Below are 18194 nucleotides of genomic sequence, written 5' to 3' on the forward strand. Positions count from 1 at the left end.
CAAGATTGGGACAGTATCTTAGTTTTCATACAGGATAGACAGTATTTGAAAATCTCTTTTCTCTCATTTTAGACCAGACTATAATTTCGCCATTTGTTCTTGTATTTTGTCTTGTGGTAAAGGGGAAGCTGCATCACAGAAACCTGCGCATGCGGTGGGCTTCGGCTTAAAAGCCACGCCGGGCCTTCGGAACTACATTTCCCAGAAACGCAAGCGCACGTTTAGTGAGGCCGCGCATGCTTACTAAAGACGGAAAGCCACCACTTCCGGCTAGTCGCATGGCCGCGCATTGAGGACCGGAAGGTAAGTGTGTACTCTGAGGTGGCAGCTTTGAGTTCTAGAGAGGAATGAACAGATGGAGGCTGAACTGCTACCTCCTACCCTGGTACTTAAGTGCTCCAAGAAGGCCTTGGTGTATGAAGTGGGACTTAGGACAACGCATGCCGTGTCGTGCCTGGAACGTCTTGGAGCTAAGAAATCTCACCAGCGGGGCTTAGAGTCTGCAACTAGTTTAGAGGGCCTATACTACACCAAAATCGCTCAGATGTAAACAGTAGAAAGTCCATTAAAGATGCTATGGGAGCAAGAGGTGGCAGGAAATTGCTTATTTTGGGTTTTTCTTTACACTACTTTTCAGAGTTAATGATCGTAGTGCGTCTCGAACCCTTTATTACAAAGGTATCTATCTATCTATCTACCTACCTATCTATCTAAACATTTAAATAAGTTTAGAACATTAGTCTTGGGGTCATGACTTTAAAAAAATCTGCCTGGTGACTGGATTGATCTCCTGGCCCAATTCTTGGTTATAAGGATACTTAGTAATACTGGGAGACTTACCTTGAAAAACCTTCTCATTTTGGTAATTTGAACTTTGAAGTTCAGGTAAAAGTAAATCATTTTTTCCCCCCAAACCAAGGGGTTTTGAAAAGCTGATATACTTTTAATCCTGCCCTTAGAACTGAGTTTAAATTTTTCCCTGTGCTCTAAATGTAGGACCGGTCTGGCTGTTTGATTTACAGTGTACCACTTACTATGTATTCCCAGGCATTTGTGGCCTAGTTCTGGCTCTGATATACAACTGAGTTTTTACTTTCTTCGAGTGTACTCAATAAGTAGCTGAGTCCTGATTATTTTTCTTCTTGATAATGTGTCTTGCAGTGGGTAAAACTATGTAAATGTATTCTATCTATAGCATTAAATATTGTTCAGAAAATGTTATAGCAGCTAGTAATTGCCAGTGCTTATTGTTTAGTGTTTTTCCTTCTTGAGCAAGCACTCAGCTTTCAGGCCTAAATTTGGTGTTTGAAAGAGACAACTGAGTTTTAGATATTTCTCACTGGACTATCAAGGTCTATACCAGTCTAGTTCATTTGGATCCGGTTTCATGTCAGGCTATATACAAAACCTTTTTGAGTATCATTAGGTGGTCAGAGGGGGAATCACACCCTAGATCCAAAGGCCTTTTATATTGGGAAATACTTAAAACAAGGTCCAAACTCGTCATTTTCCAAAATTCTTTAATAGATGAGCTTAATATTAAATTAAAAAAAAAAAAAAAAAACCACCAGTTTACAAGTCTTTTCAAAATGGCACTTTGACAAATTTCAGTAGACACCCCGCCCCCAGCCCCCACCAATTGCTGTATTTGAGAATGGCAATTTGGAAATTCAAGTGGTGTGTGGTATCTATGTGACATACCAACAATGATAGGAAGAACCAGTGAAGTATTTATTCTGTGTTCTGCCTGCTTTTCAAGGCAGTTGTATTTAAAGGAGAGATAAAGAACTAGGTTATTCTAAATCCTTTGGTAGGAGAAACTTTTTTTTTTTTTTTTTTTTTTTTTTAAAGGACTTAAGAAGGAGAAAGAGGAAAGGGAAGCTTCTTGGGCATGACACCATTTGCAAGGTCACAACGGACACCCCAACGAAGGGCAGATCTTTTCTTCTCAGTTGGTACTAGGTAATTGTTTGGAACATACACATGTTGAGGCTTGGACTGAGGTTCTGTTCGGGAAAGCATTTGCCCTCGGACACTCCATCGTAACTCCTTTCTATGGTCTTCACCAGGAAACCGCATTGAATCCCAGTCCCTTTTGTACTCAAAGTATCTGGCTACTCGGTCTATCTTGCCCCGGTTTCGGCTTAACTGATCCAGTCTGGGGAGAATAAAGGACTTGGGTCTGCTGGCAACAATCAAGTCTTGTTCATAAACAGGAGGGCCCATTTCTTCTCTTCGTAGATAGCAAATGAGCTGATCTTCTTGTGAAACTCCTGGGTATTCACATGGTAGGTTATATTTTTGTGAAGTGCCAACTGGGGATTCTGTGCCGTCTTGGAATTGCAGGTTCATCAGCCTGTGTCTCAAGTCCCAGAGATCCAAATCACTTTCTGTACCAGACTCAGACTCACTGACAACAGACTCATCTGTCACTAGCACTTCCCCATCTGGCTTTCTTCGGAGCACCTTCCTCTTCACTGGTTTTCTGCATTTTTGGGACGTCTCTGAAACAGTTGAGGTGACACGGCTTCCTGTATATGGGACGTGGCTTCCTGTATATGGGACATGCAGGTGCATAGGAAGAGCAGGTCTCTTTCCTGGTGTTACTGAGGCTTTACTGTAGGGATCATACTGGCCAGCCTGGGCTTCTCTCCTTGTATCTCCTTCACCTTGCCCTGCACAGATATGTGTAAATGCTGTAGCAGCAGCTAACATTCGTTCTTCTGGATCCATATTGGCCCATTTTTGTCCACCAGGTCCTATCAGTTGCTCCACTGCTTCCTGTACACTATAAGCTTGTCTGTAAGAGATAACATTGGTCAGTTTCTACCTAATGTGCTTCTTCTTGTCTCCATCTTACTGCTATGGAAAATGGCAGATGGTTTTGGTAGAGATACCTATTTCTTACATTCATTTCTTACACTTTCTATTGCCTTATCACATGATACGGGCTGAGTTCTGCATAGGTAAAGCTATGTAAAGCTTGAGACTACATGTAATGGAGCATGTTGCTTAGTGAACATTCTATAACATGCTTAGAGAATGCTTTATATATATATGGCCTCACTCTTAGGTGTTTTATTAATCCATGTAATCCTTATATTTTAGGCTTAATTCCTTTTCACAGGAAGCTCCAAGAAGTTAACTTTCCAAAAGGTATATAGCTAGTAAATAGCAGAGCTGGAATTGTAGTTCAGGCAGTTTGAATCACACCTAGTCCTTGCTTTTATTCCTAAGTGATATAACCCGAACATCAAAAGAATAACATTATACATGCACATAACATACATGTGAACGCATATACTCCTAAGATAAATCTGTTCTAAAAAAAATAATTTGAATATACATTATCTTCAACACCCAGTGGTTGATTTCCTGAGTGGATTTAAGGTAGGTAATCTATTGCTTGCCACTTTGTTTCCTTTTTCTCTTGAAATTGAAAAATCATGCATAATTTTAAGCATGGATTTCCTCTCAATGAAATTTTTCTAGAAGGCAATTTCTTAGCAGTTTTCTAGAATTTTCCACATTCAGACTGATTTTTTTTCCCCACTATAAAGAACATGGTGTAAGGCCTCTCTGAACTTTACAGAGTTGTGGTGATTCAGCTCTGTCAGTATAGGAAAACTTACTTCACCATTTAACATTTTGCCAAGTTCATCCAGTCCCTCACTGACATAATCTAGACTGATCACTTGTTTTTCACCCCTCCCTCCATAGTGATAATACCATCAAATTTCTCATCCTTGTGGACTCTTCCATAATTCCAACTCTCTTCATATGCTTGGACAGACTTTCATAAGCTTTTTCTTCTTTTGCATGAAATAGCTGGTCTCTGCTCATTTGCCTCTCAGTTTGTTAACATTTTATTCATCTTTATATTAAAACTGATTATCTTTACATCCTAAGTTATATACAACTTCTAAGTGTGAAATCAAACCTAGGTCTTTGCATATAAGTCAGGCAGGTGTTCTACCATTGTGCTACATCCCCAAGTTTTGTTTGTTGTTAATCTTTTAAAGTCTATTCTTGCTAGCCTAAGTGTTTTATTTTTTAGGTAGTTGCTTTTCTTTCTCCTACAGTTCTTGGGTTTTATAGTGTTTTACTTAGAGATTCCTTTCTGCTAGGGACATAGCTTAGTGACAGGAGTGATTGCACACACAGGAGGCTCTAAGTCCAGTTGCTAGTATTGCTCCTCCCAAAAGCTCTCTCGGATGATTTAATAATATAGGAAAAGGCTTAATCCTAGCAGTTGGGAGCTAGAGGCAGGTAGAGTTCTGAATTCAAGGTCAGCCTGGTCTACAGATCGAGTTCTAGGTTAGCCAGGGCTACACAGAGAAACCCTGTCTTGAAAAACCAAAAGAGCATTTTCCTGTCTTCTAGTAATTTTAGTTTGACTTACAAGATTTAAATGTTTAACCTTCTATCATAAATAAACTCCAAGGATTAAAATGGAACTTTAAGACACAGCCTTAGAACAGACGTAGAAATGCTAACCAAGTAACCACAGTCACAGATTAGTAGAGCCACCTCAGTGTTGACACTGTCATCACTGCCCTTTGGTTACTGAAATGCATCACAAATTTCACCTTCTAGATCCAAATTATGTCAGACTAACCCAACTGTGATTAGAAACCTTTTATAAACACATGAAATTTGGTTGTAAAAAGTCAGTAATTACCTTCTTTCTGCCATTAAAACTGCTTAAAGTATGGAAAATTTGTCTCCAGGTTCTCCTCCCAGTGGGAAATATAATATAATCATGGATAGTATTTCTTCAATGAAGATAGCTTCTGTTGTGCCACCTTTAGAACAAAACAGAACATTAGATAACAACATATAGGCCCCTTACTTGAAATATTATAAAACAATAGAAACAGTCATAAGTAGCCCACATAAATAATTCTTACCATTAAAAATACTGGACAAATGTACCAAGAAATCAAGAGGAAATGTTATAGTGAGAAAATGGCCAACCTGAGTCCTCTGTCATCTTGGCTAGTGACAAAGAAATGAAATTGAGACATTTCCCTAAATTTAAAAAAGGGTGATTTTTTTTTTCCATTTCCTTTTATGAAGTAGCCATATAGACTATGAAAGAACAGTATTTGAGCGATGAATACATAATAAACCAGTAATTTTGGGCATGCCGGGCAAGCAAAACCTATACTCTTTAATATCAAATTAAGTCTTAGCTATTCTTTTGTTTTCTTGAGGTAGTATCTTGTTCTATAGCCCTGACTGGCCTCCTAAAACTTATCCTTCTGTCTATCTCTCAAGTACTAGGACTCTAATCTTGCACTACCATGCTCGGTCTAGATATTTAATCACGTGACACTGACATCACCAAAGGAACCAGCACTGAAACTGATATATCACCTCACTTATCTTTCCACAGGGTGGACCTGCATGATTTCTTTCTGGGGATGTCATGGCTGAAAACACAGACAGAAACCAGATTGAGAAACTCCTCAACAGAGTAAAAGAACTGGAGCAGGAGGTGGAAAGACTTAAGAAAGAACAGGCCAACAATATCAAAGACTCAAGCCTCAGAGAAAATTCTTCAGGCTCTGGAAAAGCTAAGCGTGTTTTTGATTTCAGTGCTCATAGCTGCAGACATGTAGCTCTAAAAATAGCCTATCTAGGTTGGGGATACCAGGGCTTTGCCAGTCAGGAAAACACAAGCAATACCATTGAAGAGAAACTGTTTGAGGCTTTAACTAAGACCCGACTAGTAGAAAGCAGACAGACATCCAACTATCACCGGTGTGGTCGAACAGACAAAGGAGTCAGTGCCTTTGGACAGGTAAGGGCCAATACTTTGTTTCTCAGAATCAGTAATAACAGGAAAATCTGAGTGTACATACTGAGTCTTGATATCTCTGAAACAGTTTCTGTAATTCCACAGGTGATTTCTCTGGACCTACGTTCTCAGTTTCCAAGGAACAGGGGTTCAGAAGGTTCTGATTTAAAAGATGAAGCAGATGATGTTGCTAAAGAGATCCGATATACTCACATTCTCAATCGTGTGCTCCCTGCAGACATCCGAGTGCTGGCCTGGGCCCCTGTAGAACCTAGCTTTAGTGCTAGGTTTAGCTGTCTTGAGCGGACGTACCGCTATTTTTTCCCTCGTGCTGATTTAGATATTACAACCATGAATTATGCAGCTCAGAAATATGTTGGCACTCATGATTTCAGAAACTTGTGTAAAATGGATGTAGCCAATGGAGTGATTAATTTTCAGAGGACTATTCTGTCTGCACAAGTACAACTAGTGACCCAGAGCCCAGGTGAGGAGAGAAGGCAAGAACCTTTCCAGTTATGTCAATTTGAAGTGATTGGCCAGGCATTCTTGTATCATCAAGTTCGGTGTATGATGGCTATCCTCTTCCTGATTGGCCAAGGAATGGAGAAGCCAGAGATTATTGATGAATTGCTGAACATACAGAAAAATCCCCAGAAACCTCAATATAGGTAAGTTAAATCAAACTAGTTTATTCTTGTCCCTCCTATTATTGAAATTACTCACCAATGAGACTGCCCTCACTAAACTTTATACTTTTAAAAGACTTTATTTTATGTGTATGGGTTTTTTGCATACATGTATGTCTGAGAACTACCTGTGTACCTGAAAACCACATAGGCCAAAGGTCACGGTGTCAGATATTTTGGAACTGGAGGTATAGAAGGTTGTGGGTCACTGTGTGGGTACTGGGAATCGAACCTGGGTCCTCTGGAAGAACAGCTAATGCTCTTAGTCACTGAGCCATCGCCTCAATTTTCTCTATACATTTGTAATTTGTAGAACGTTAGGACATGTAAGAGGGGTGCTATCTACTAGTTTTCTCATTGTTCCAGTACTTCATCCTTAGGTTGTGACAATGTCACAAACAACTGTAGACAAACTGCTCTAACTTTTCTGTATGATGGGGAGCCCTATCAACCCATATCTTGATGATTTGTTACCACTGACATTTACTTAGTACAGGTCAAATTGATTGTTACTTTTTTTGTTTTGCTCCAGATTAAGATAGTTACCATTGACATTAGTGGCTCTTCCCTGGCCCCCAATTTTCAACTAAAGCTAAGTATTTTAAAAAAGAACCATTGGCTAACTGCTGTGTATTCTCATACTTGTTTCTCTTTAGCATGGCTGTTGAATTTCCTCTAGTCTTGTATGACTGTAAATTTGAAAATATCAAGTGGATTTATGATCACGAGGTTCAGGAATTCAATGTTACCCACCTACAACAGCTATGGGCTAATCATGCTGTTAAAACTCAAATGCTATACAGTATGCTACAAGGACTGGACTCTGCCATGGTACCATGTGCAGCAGGAACAAAGATAGAGGAAGCAACAGAATGGAGAAACATTCAACCCTCTGTCATCAAGCACACTAGTGCCTTTGTAGAAGGAGTGAAAATGCGTACATATAAGCCCCTCATGGATCGCCCTAAATGCCAAGGACTGGAATCCCGGATCCAGCATTTTGTACGAAGAGGACGAATTGAAAACCCACATTTACTCCATAAGGAAGAAAAGAAAGCCAAAAGGGACTGTGCTCACAAAGAAGAAAATCCTGTTTTAGAGAATCCAACAAAGAGGATTTGTATAATAGATGCAGAAATTAACACCATTGTATAATCCCAGGAAGCCAGCATCTCTACCAGGATCCAGGGAGAAACAGCCAGTTAAAATTCTAATGACTGGCAAAGGCCTAACAGGTTCTTAAACGGTAAAGGGTATATTCTCTAATCCAAACGAACTGTGAAATGAAGGAAGCAAAAGGCGCTTGTCAGTTATATGCACCTGGAAATTTGTGCCTTGTGTTCAAATCCATTAAAGCCTGGTCTACAAATAGATTTGTTGTTCTTACCTTTGCCAAAGTGTCTTACTTTCTAAGAATTCATCAGTTAAAGATAGCTAGATGCATTCTGTGCCAGGCATGAAGCTGCCTGGCATCCGCCGAACTCCAGGCTGCATAGCATGTTTTTAATGAGGCAGCTAAGTGCAGAGGCTGGCAAACATTTTACTAAGGGCAGGATACTTTTAGGTTTTGAAAAAACGATATATTGAACTCATCTTAGGACCCTTTACAGTTGTAAAAACATTTTGGTTCTTGTTGACCAAGTTCTGGAAGGCTTAACTTTGCAGAACTTGAAGACAGAGGAAGGAAAAAAGTTTGAGTCTCGAGGTGCAGAGACACACACCTATACCTCCAGCCTTTGGGTGGAGACAGAATCTAGTTCAAAGTCATCTCTTCACCACACAGTGACTTCAAGGACAGCCTGGGCTATTAGAAACCCTTTCTCAACAACCACACATGAAAAAGCTTGGAGTCTAAGGTGGAATATACAAGTTGTTTAAAGGGTTGGAAATTAGCAAATACTTAGTATGGCTGGAAATTGACAAAAGGTTAAATTAGGTAAGCAGTGTGTCACATTATTTTCTAGAGCCATGGAGAAGATTTAAAAGGAAATTATGTAGCAGAAGCATTGCTAATACTTACAAGTGCTAATATTTACTCAAGTGTACGCAATTCTTAATTCATTATCCTAACAATAAATACCATAGCAAAATAACTTACGGTTCTACCTTAGTAACTTGTCACTACAGTAGTGTTATGCAGATTTACTAGACAAAACCTAAGCATTTTTTATTTACCAATCAGCAAGTAACTAGTTCTTAAGTTCAAGACTCAAAGCACATCATGTTCTGAAACTGCTAAATAAAGGAACATGTAAACACAAACGTATTACAGTATTCTGTGATACTACTGCCTAAGCGCTAGAGCTCCTGGGGGAAAGTACAGCATAGAATCAAAGACTTCAGGAAAAGAGTTCCAGTTTAGAGGATCAAAGAGCTTCAGGAGAGTGAGGACTGGTACAACACAGTACAGCCTTCACAGCCCAGCACAGGAGCCAGGAGAGCAGTGACACAAGTCAGCTGTCAGGTAGCATTCTAGAAAGGACTGCTTTCTCCTTTAATTTTTAAAATTCTGAAAAATTTTATGTGTCTGTGTACACATGGGTGTCCACAGAGGTCAGGAGAAAGCATCTGGATTTCTTGGAGCTGGAATTAGAGGCATTTGTGAGCCATGCATTGGGCGCTGGGATCCCAACTCTGGTCCTCAGAGCAATTTCTTACCTTATTTTGGTTTGCATTGACTGGCTGTATTTGAGTTAACAAAAAGGAAACCTAGAAAAGAAAAACGGACTTTAAGAAACATTTAAAAAGTCAACTCCAAAGCAACAGTACACTGGGGGTAACAAGCCCTAACTAAAGGGTGTTGCACTCCAGGAGTCTACAGAAGCAACAGTACACTGGGGGTAACAAGCCCTAACTAAAGGGTGTTGCACTCCAGGAGTCTACAGAAGCAACAGTACACTGGGGGTAACAAGCCCTAACTAAAGGGTGTTGCACTCCAGGAGTCTACAGAAGCAACAGTACACTGGGGGTAACAAGCCCTAACTAAAGGGCGTTGCACTCCAGGAGTCTACAGAAGCAACAGTTCAGGGCAAAGGCAAATCCTTTCAAGAGGTTCTTCCAATAAAAAAGAAAATGGATTGCTGTCTTATTGTCAGTCATCACAGAAGCAGCAAATGAGAAGCTCCTACATGTATTTTTACAAAATTACTTCAGAGAGGTAGTATTTATACAAACTCCAAATTAGGACTGAATGTTAGAAAAATGTAAAGTAGGGCTTAAAGCTTACTTCATTTAAAAAGTGGGATTATTTCCAAAGGTTTGAAGTTTAATTGAGACATGTATGTATCTCTTCTAGAGCTGGCCTGGAGTGATTTTAGGCTAAAGCCAAGATGATGTTTAATGGCATCCTTACAGACAGTGATAAAGTCCTGTTCCTTGGTGTTCAAATTGTGTCTTCATTTTTACACCTCAAATATGTAGATGCTAAGAAAGTGAAATGCTTTCATGTTTACAGGTTATACTCAGTTCCTTTGCTTTTTAAATAAAACACAACGATCTCAAGAGAAGCTAAACCATCTTATCTTTTGAGGATAAATATAGGTAATATTGACTAAAATACCTCTTTTATCTTTTCTTAAAAAAAAAACAAAACAAAACAGTTTAATGCTCCAGGATTACCTAATTACAGCTGAAAAGATTCAGAGGGTGGGATTTTTTAACCCTTTAAATTCCTGGATTTGGCTGCAACTGAAGTTATAGTGCAATTTAACTTCTAAATCAAATGGCAAACTGCTCTCTAGAAAAACAGATTATTACCTCGATACACGCGTTAGAGTGCTTCTATTTTTTCATTAGCACGGCACACTGAAAAACCTAACCAACTTGGAAAAAAAGGTCATTGTAATATTTTTGTTTGTATTGTACAGCTTTCATAAGGTTTCTCTCTCCCTGGAGTAGGATCACCTAGAGGGGTTCCTTCGGTTTCACCTGCTATCCTAAATCTTAAGCAAACGGTATGGGCAGCCGGTGGTACGCACGAATCCACGAAAGGTGTAACCCAAACGTGAGGCTACTTCCCTGCTCTTCCAACAATAACAATACCAGTGTCACCATCTGGCCACGGGCGTGCCGGGAGCTCGTCTTCCCCAGGGACCCGTCCCGGTTTCCACGCTGGCAGGGAGAGCTCAGTCCGCTCGCTTGCCCGCCGTGAAAAGGTGGCGCAGGCAGGGTGTACGTTACATTGTGACCTGGGGGTATGGGCGGCCTGTGACCCGGCAGCGGGTTAAAGACGTCCGGAGCAACGCACGCCGAGATTTACCTTCAACGCAAGAGCCTGGCAGGGAAGAAAAACGCGAATCCACGCGCAGCGGCCGAGGGAAGGAGCGCGGGTCTCCGCTGCACCCTGTCGCAGGAAAGGTCCACCGCCCCGGCTCCGCGATCCTCACCAGCCTCAGCAGCCGCTGCCGAGGGTCTAGCAGTCGTCGCTGGCCGCCGAGCACTGTTTCCCACCCGCGCAGGCGCACAACTCCTCCACGCTCAGAGTAGTCGTTAACGGTCCGCTGTTCAAGTTTAAATCCCGGAGCGAGCCCACGCCCTTGGCTCCGCCCACCAGCTCTCTCGTTGGTCCAGAGGCCAGACGTTCTCTACATCTACATAACGATTGGTGCGCATTTTCTCTAAGCCCGCCTCCTCGGGTCGGGAAGCGAGGTTCGGGGCGTGCCGCTGAAGTGGAAACCCGCCCGGCAGTGGCGCGGAAGACGTTCCCTGGTTGTCTGGGTGTTAGTCTGGCGGTTGGGCCGCGGGCTGGCCCTGCTCGGTGGCGCAGCCACTCCTGGCAGTGGCCGGTGTCATCGGAGGGAAGCGGAGGGGAGGGTTCTGGGGCGCGGCTGGCCCGGCTCCTGAGTCGGCGTCCTCTGCAACCCCAGGCGGTAGGACGGCCTGACCAATGCTAGTCGCCGTCGTCCCCGCGGCACCATATGCGCTGTTCCAGAATGCACTATTACTACTCTTCTCTTCTGAACGTACTCTTAACAAAAGCAAAACTGTAATATATATAATAGTTTTGCTTTTGTTAAGAGTACGTTCAGAAGAGTAGTATATATATACTATATGTATTATCTACAGTATATATATGTTATATACTATATATACTATATATAATATAGTATATAATGTATACTATATAGTAGTATTATAGTAGTATATAATATCTATATAGTATATATTATATATCATATAGTATATAATATATACGAGTAGTAGTATAGCAGTATGTTATATAACATATAATATGTAGTAGTATATAATATATAGTATATATATATACTATATTATATATATGCCTGATGTTTAAAATTATTTGCGTACTTACCTGAAAAAAAAAAAAAAAAGGGCCCTAGTGCTTTGGGGATTGTTGAGGGTAAGATCGGAAAAGAGGCCCACATAGTTTAACTTTCTAGTCATTGGTATGCGTCGAATCCAAAGAATTTTGTCCAAATTCTGACGGTTGTCTTTTCTAACACAAATAGGCAGGTGCTTATTTCTTAAAATCTAGAAAGCTGGTCTGTAAAGATGGGGTTAACAGCACAGACTGCTCTTCCATTGGTCCTGAGTTCAATTCCTAGTAACCACATGGTTTTCTCATAAAGGGGTATTATTGTCCTCTTCATACATAAACACGCCCCCCTCAAAAAAAGAAAGAAAGAAAGAAAGAAAGAAAGAAAGAAAGAAAGAAAGAAAGCTAGCTTAACTCTTCCAAACAATCTTATCACTTACCTACTTAGTTTTATTTCAGGGCCTTCGCTGTACTTAGGAGGCTGAGGATTTATTGGAAGCTGAATGACTATCCCTTGATGGACAATGTACCATTACTTTAGTACACATATTCTTTGCCCAGGACAAACATCCTGTCTTCATGTAATGCTTGCACAGGATTTTCTTTAGCATAGAACCTCCAGTTAATGTGTCTCAAACAAGGTTAGATGATTCATTTTCTTGCCTACTTTTGGACATTCAGCATTGTTTCTGTACCTCAAGCTAGGAGCTTGCCATGTAGCCCAGGCTGGCCTGATACCAGGATCCTCTTCCCTCTGGTAGGAGGACTGTGCTTTGCTGCCCAGCAAAGGAAGATCAACATAACAATAGTACTATATCCAGTGTTGAAGTTTTCACTTGCTTCTCCAAGTCAGTATTCAGAGTTGCACATTGTGCTTGGTCAGTTTACCTCATTTCTTTTCTAGAAATACTTCCATTTTCTTTATAGTTTACTTTCTAAAGTTGGATTTTGATGAATCCTAGTGTCTTCCTTACCTTTTGACTGCCGCTTTAGTTCTCTTGTTTGCCCCCCCCCCCCCCCCCCCCCCCAACTAGGTGCAGTATTTTAGCCCCTCAGCATCTTTATTTACAGGTTCGAATGTTTTCAACTGGTTCTATGGTCATGCTTAAGTTAACCAGCCTTTTGTGGTGTCTTTGATTTCCTTACCCCTCTGTTGACATTTTAAATCCCTCCAGTTGCAGTTCTCTGATTATATCCTGACTTGTTTAGATCCTTTGGATCTGTGGCGTGTAGCATGGTACCTGTATTTTATGGCTAGTATCCACTTATAAGTGAGTACATGCTGTACATGTCTTTTTGGGACTGGGTTACCTCACTGTGTTGGTTTGTATATGCTTGTGACAAAGAATGGCACCTTATAAGGAGGTATGGCCTTGTTAGAGTAGGTATGTCACTGTGGGCATGGGCTTTAAGACCCTAGTCCTAGCTGCTTGGAAGTTAGTCTTCTCTTAGAGGCCTGCAGATGAAGATGTTGACCTTTCAACTCCCCCTGCACCATGCCTACCTGGATGCTGCCATGCTTCAGCCCTGATGATACTGGACTGAATCTCTGAACCTTTAAGCCAGCCCCAATTAAATGTTGTCCTTATGGGAGTTGCCTTGGCCATGGTGTCTGTTCACAGCAGTAAAACCCTAACTAAGACACTCACTCAGGATGATATTCTCAAGTTCCTCCCATTTGCCTTCAGAATTCATGATGCCCTTGTTTTTAACAGCTGAATGGTATTCCATTGTGTAGATGTACCACATTTTCTTAATCTGTTCTTCAGATGAGGGACATCTAGACTATTTCCAGTGTCTAGCTATTATGAATTAAGCTGCTATTGACATAGTTGAGCAAATGTCTTTGTGGGATGTTAGAACATCTTTTGGGTATATGCCAGGAGTGGTATAGCTGGGTTTTGAGGTAGCACTCTTCCCAGTTTTCTGAGAAACCACCAAATTGCTTTTCAAAGTGGTTGACAAGTTTGCACTTCCACCAGCATTGAAGAAGTGTTCCCCTTGCTCCACATCCTCGCCAGCATGTGCTATCACTTGAGTTTTTTTATTTTAACCATTCTAATGGATGTAAGATAGAACCTCAGAGTTGTTTTGATTTACAAATTTGATTTACAAATTTACTAATTTGGATATTAGACCTCTGTCAAACGTAGGGTTGGTGAAGATCCTCTCCCAATCTGTAGGCTGCCAATTTGTCCTATTGACAGTGTCCGTTGCCTTACAGAAGATTTGCAGTTTTATGAGGTCCTATTTATCAATTGTTGATCTTAGAGCCTGTGCCATTGGTGTTCTGTTCAGGATATTGTCTCCTGTACCAATGCATTCAAGGCTATTTCCCACTTTCTTTTCTATGAGATTTAGTGTATCTGGTTTTATGTTGAGGTCCTTGAGCCACTTGGACTTGAGTTTTGTGCAGGGTGATAAATATGGATCTATTTTCATTCTTTTACGTGTAGACATCCAGTTAGACCAGCACCATTTATTGAAGATGTCTTTCATCCCCACTGTATGGTTTTGGCTTCTTTATTAAAAATAAAGTGTCCATAGGTATGTGGGTTTATTTCTGGGTCTTCGATTCAATTCCACTGATTAACATGTCTGTTTCTGTACCAGTAACATGCAGGTTTTTTTTTTTTTTTTAAATCACTACTGCTCTGCAGTACAGCTTAAGGTCAGGGATGGTGATTCCTTCCAAAGTTCTTTTATTGTTCAGGCTATCCTGGGTTTTTTGTTTTTCATATGAAGTTCAAGGTATATAAAAATTATATTAGAAAGAAATTATATTGGAATTTTGATGGGGATTGCATTGAATCTGTAGATTGCTTTTAGTAAGATGGCTATTTTCACTACGTTAATCCTACCTATCCATGAGCGTGGGAAATCTTTCCATCTTCTAATATCTTCTTCAATTTCTTTCTTCAGGGACTTGAAGTTCTTGTCATACAGGTCTTTCACTTACTTGGTTGGAGTTACACCAAGATATTTTATATTATTCATGGCTATTGGAATGGGTATTGTTTCCCTAATTTCTTTCTCGGCCTGTTTATCATTTCTATAAAGGAGGGTTACTGATTTTCTTGAGTTAATTTTGTATCCAGTCGCTTTGCTGAGGGTGTTTATCAGCTGTAGGAGTTCTCTGGTAGAATTTTTGGAGTCACTTATGTATACTATCATCATCTGAAAATAGTGATACGTTGATACTTTGATTTCTCCCTTTCCAATTTGTATCCCCTTGATCTCCTTTAATTGTCTTAGTGCTCTGGCTAAAACTTCAAGTACTATATTAAAGAGAGAGAGAGAGAGAGAGAGAGAGAGAGAGAGAGAGAGAGAGAGAGAGAGGAAGAAGAAGAAGAAGAAGAAGAAGAAGAAGAAGAAGTAGAAGAAGAAGAAGAAGAAGAAGAAAGAAGAAGAAGAAGAAGAAGAAGAAGAAGAAGAAGAAGAAGAAGAAAGAAGAAGAAGAAGAAGAAGAAGAAGAAGAAGAAGAAGAAGAAGAAGAAGAAGAGGAAGAAGAAGAAGAAGAAGAAGAAGAAGATTTGTCCCTGATTTTAGTGGAATTGCTTTACATTTCTCTCCATTTAGCTTGATGTTGGCAACCGGCCTGCTGTAGATTGCTTTGATTATGGTTTAGGTATGCGTCTTATATCCCTGATCTCTCTAATACTTTTAACATGAAGGGGTGTTGGCTTTTGTCAAAGGCATATTCAGTATCCAATAAGATGATCATGTGATTTTTTTCTTTCAGTTTGTTTATATGGTGGATTATGTTGATGGAATTTCATGTATTGGACCATATTTGCATCCCTGGGATGAAGCCTACTTGATCATGATGGATGATAATTTTGAGTGTTCCAGGATTCGGTTTGCAAGTATTTTATTGAGGATTTTTGAATTAATGTTCATAGGAGAAATTAGCCTGAAGTTTTCTTTCTTTGTTGAGTCTTTGTGTGGTTATCAGAGTGACTTTGGCCTTACAGAACGAATCTGGCAGTATTCCTTCTGTTTGTATTTTGTGGAATAGTTTGAGGAGTATTTGTGTTAGTTCTTTTTTGAATGCCTGGTAGAATACTGCACTAAAACCATCTGGCCCTGGTTGGGTGACTTTTAATGACTGCTTCTACTTCTTTAGGGGTTATAGGGCTGTTTAAATAGTTTACCTGACTTTGATTTAATTTCGATAAGTAGAGTCTGTCTGGAAAACCATTTATTTCTTTAAGATTTTCCAATTTTGTGGCGTATAGGCTTTTGAAATAAGACCTAATGATTCTTTGAATTTCCTCAGAGTCTGTTACGATGTCTCCCTTTTCATTACTGAATTTTTTATTTGGATACTGTCTCCTAGTTAGTTTGGCTAAGGGTTCATCTACTTTGTTCATTTTCTCAAAGGACCAGCTCTTGATTTAGTTGATTCTTTGTATTGTTTTCTTTCTTTCTAACTGATTGATTTCAGCCCTGATTTTGATTTTTTTCAGAATGTGCCTGGCTCCTCTTGTGATTGTGGCATTTATAACCTCTCAAAATTTCCCAGAATTCCAAATGTCACACAATCACAGAAACTATCTGAAGCTGACAAAACCAAGCCCCTGCTAGAGCACCAGGCAAATCATAATCACTTGCTGTGAAGCAGCCTCTTATTCCATACCTAGGCACAAAATTTACATGCTTGACATTCAGTGTGCCAAAAATTTGTGCTGAATCTACTTATACTTTGGGTTTATTGATTCTTTGATTAGTGATTTGAAGTAACTGATTACATTTATCAATGGGCTGATATTTTATCTTATAGTCAAAATCTGTTGGTTTTACAATGCATCCAGTAATCCCTCTTTTTACCCCACTTCTCTTTCTCAAGAAAATAGGAGGCGCAAAGTGAAGGGGCCTTCCAACTCATCACTTACATATGATGGCTACATACCTGGTTACTTTGGAGGAAAATAGGATTTGTATTATGCGTACGCTCCCTCCTATTTCCAGAGGAACCTGACTGACACAGTCAGGTTCTGCTTGTTCGCAGACAGGTGCTATTTCTTGGAATGTGCTACACAGAACCCTCTGTTTGGCAGGCATATGACCAGCTCAGGCACCAAGCCCCTTGTGATGGTTTGTATAAGCTTGTCCCAGGGGGTGGCACTATTAGAAGGTGTGGCCCTGTTGGAGTAGGTGTGTCACTGTGGGTGTGGGCTTTAAGACCCTCATCCTAGCTGCCTGGAAGCCAGTCTTCTGCTAGCAGCTTTCAGATGGAGATATAGAACTCTCAGCTCCACCTGCACTATGTCTGCCTGGAAGCTGCCACGCTCCCACCGTGATGATAATGGACTGAACCCTGAACCTCTGAACCTGTAAGCCAGCCCCAATTAAATGTTGTCCTTATAAGAGTTGCCTTGGTCATGGTGTCGGTTCACAGCAGTAACTCCCTAAGACACCCTTCTTTGTTCTCTAGCCTTCCAGAAAGAGGATATAGGTTACGCACAAAGCAGAACAGTTTAAAAGGCAGAACATTAGTACCCTATGAGACATGACAAAGAGATTGCATCTTCTTAAGGACATAAAAGCAAGTTAGACTTCTTAATAAATGGAAGGTAGTGCTAGACACAAAAGGGACCACAGTACCACACGTCCTGAGTGCCATCGAAGTTCAGCTATCTTTTTTAGGCCTTTGATTTCAAACAATGTGTGTGTGGGGGGGCAGAGAATATAGTTTTTAATTCATGTGAAAAGTCTGTAGTGAGGATTATTTCTAGTGAATATGGGGACCTTGACAAACATGGCAAAATCATGAGACCTTGAAGAACACCAGAGTCATAAGAACCACAGTATCCAGTGCGATGAGCCATGTATCTGCACAGTAAGTCCGTGTAAAGGAGCAAAGAATAGAGAAATCGCTGAAAATTTGGCTGAAAACAACACGAATTTTCTTTTCTCATGGTCTAAAAGGCTCCGCCTTGTGGCCACAGGGGAGAATATTCCTAGCATAGTTTTAAAGGGTGGGAGGGGAGAATCCATTTCTCCCCTGCTCTAACTCAGGCTAACTGCCAGAGTGGTTCTGATTCTTAGAGTGCAGCTTGTTTTGGCCATTTTCACATAACCTTTACCCCTCTCTGTAGATTGTGTATGCCTGCCTCTACTTTTAATTTTTATTTTACATTCTTTTTTGAATTGACTCTTCACTGCAGAGAATTAAAAACATTTTGTTTCTATTTCCCTACTGGGCCTTGGATGCTACAATCAGCTAGTCAAAAAGTATCAGAGCAGGGCTGAGGGGTGCAGCAAAGGGCTTAGAGCCAGAAAAAAAAAGCCTAACTTGTAACAGGCCCCTGGTATGACCCCATGGCTGAGAGACAGGAGTGGGGAGGGGGGAGAGGAAGGGAGGAGAGAGAGAGAGAGAGAGAGAGAGAGAGAGAGAGAGAGAGAGAGAGAGACAGAGACAGAG

At 40.6% G+C, this 18194-nt stretch overlaps 2 protein-coding genes across 5 annotated transcripts; one reads left to right on the forward strand and one right to left on the reverse strand.

The window, feature by feature from the left end:
- The first annotated feature begins 133 nt into the window (after positions 1-133).
- Pus3 (pseudouridine synthase 3) lies at positions 134-7863 on the forward strand. Of its 4 annotated transcripts, XM_076924635.1 has the most exons (5): positions 276-303; positions 1852-1962; positions 5399-5806; positions 5909-6474; positions 7149-7863. In XM_076924635.1, exons 3-5 carry the CDS (start codon positions 5432-5434, stop codon positions 7645-7647), a joined length of 1440 nt encoding a protein of 479 aa, XP_076780750.1. In that variant the 5' UTR covers positions 276-303; positions 1852-1962; positions 5399-5431; the 3' UTR covers positions 7648-7863. The 4 variants fall into 4 exon arrangements, with proteins under 4 accessions (XP_076780747.1, XP_076780750.1, XP_076780751.1 ...); XM_076924632.1 differs by lacking the exon at positions 1852-1962 and having other exon boundaries at positions 134-303; XM_076924636.1 differs by lacking the exons at positions 276-303; positions 1852-1962 and adding an exon at positions 338-678.
- On the reverse strand, positions 1504-11398 carry Hyls1 (HYLS1 centriolar and ciliogenesis associated). The gene is made up of 4 exons (XM_076924637.1): positions 10751-11398; positions 9151-9201; positions 4682-4805; positions 1504-2800 (listed from the first exon to the last, which is right to left on the reverse strand). Exons 3-4 carry the CDS (start codon positions 4693-4695, stop codon positions 1855-1857), a joined length of 960 nt encoding a protein of 319 aa, XP_076780752.1. The 5' UTR covers positions 4696-4805; positions 9151-9201; positions 10751-11398; the 3' UTR covers positions 1504-1854.
- Positions 11399-18194: the final 6796 nt, after the last annotated feature.

The sequence above is a fragment of the Arvicanthis niloticus genome, chromosome 26 (assembly GCF_011762505.2).
Source record: "Arvicanthis niloticus isolate mArvNil1 chromosome 26, mArvNil1.pat.X, whole genome shotgun sequence".
Classification (NCBI taxonomy): Eukaryota; Metazoa; Chordata; class Mammalia; order Rodentia; family Muridae; genus Arvicanthis; species Arvicanthis niloticus.

Coding starts and splice junctions, on each gene's coding strand:
- Pus3 (XM_076924632.1), top strand. CDS start 5,432: ATGGCTGAAAACACAGACAGAAACCAGATTGAGAAACTCCTCAACAGA. Junction 5,807..5,908: donor GAGTCAGTGCCTTTGGACAG/GTAAGGGCCAAT, acceptor GTAATTCCACAG/GTGATTTCTCTGGACCTACG. Junction 6,475..7,148: donor CCCCAGAAACCTCAATATAG/GTAAGTTAAATC, acceptor GTTTCTCTTTAG/CATGGCTGTTGAATTTCCTC.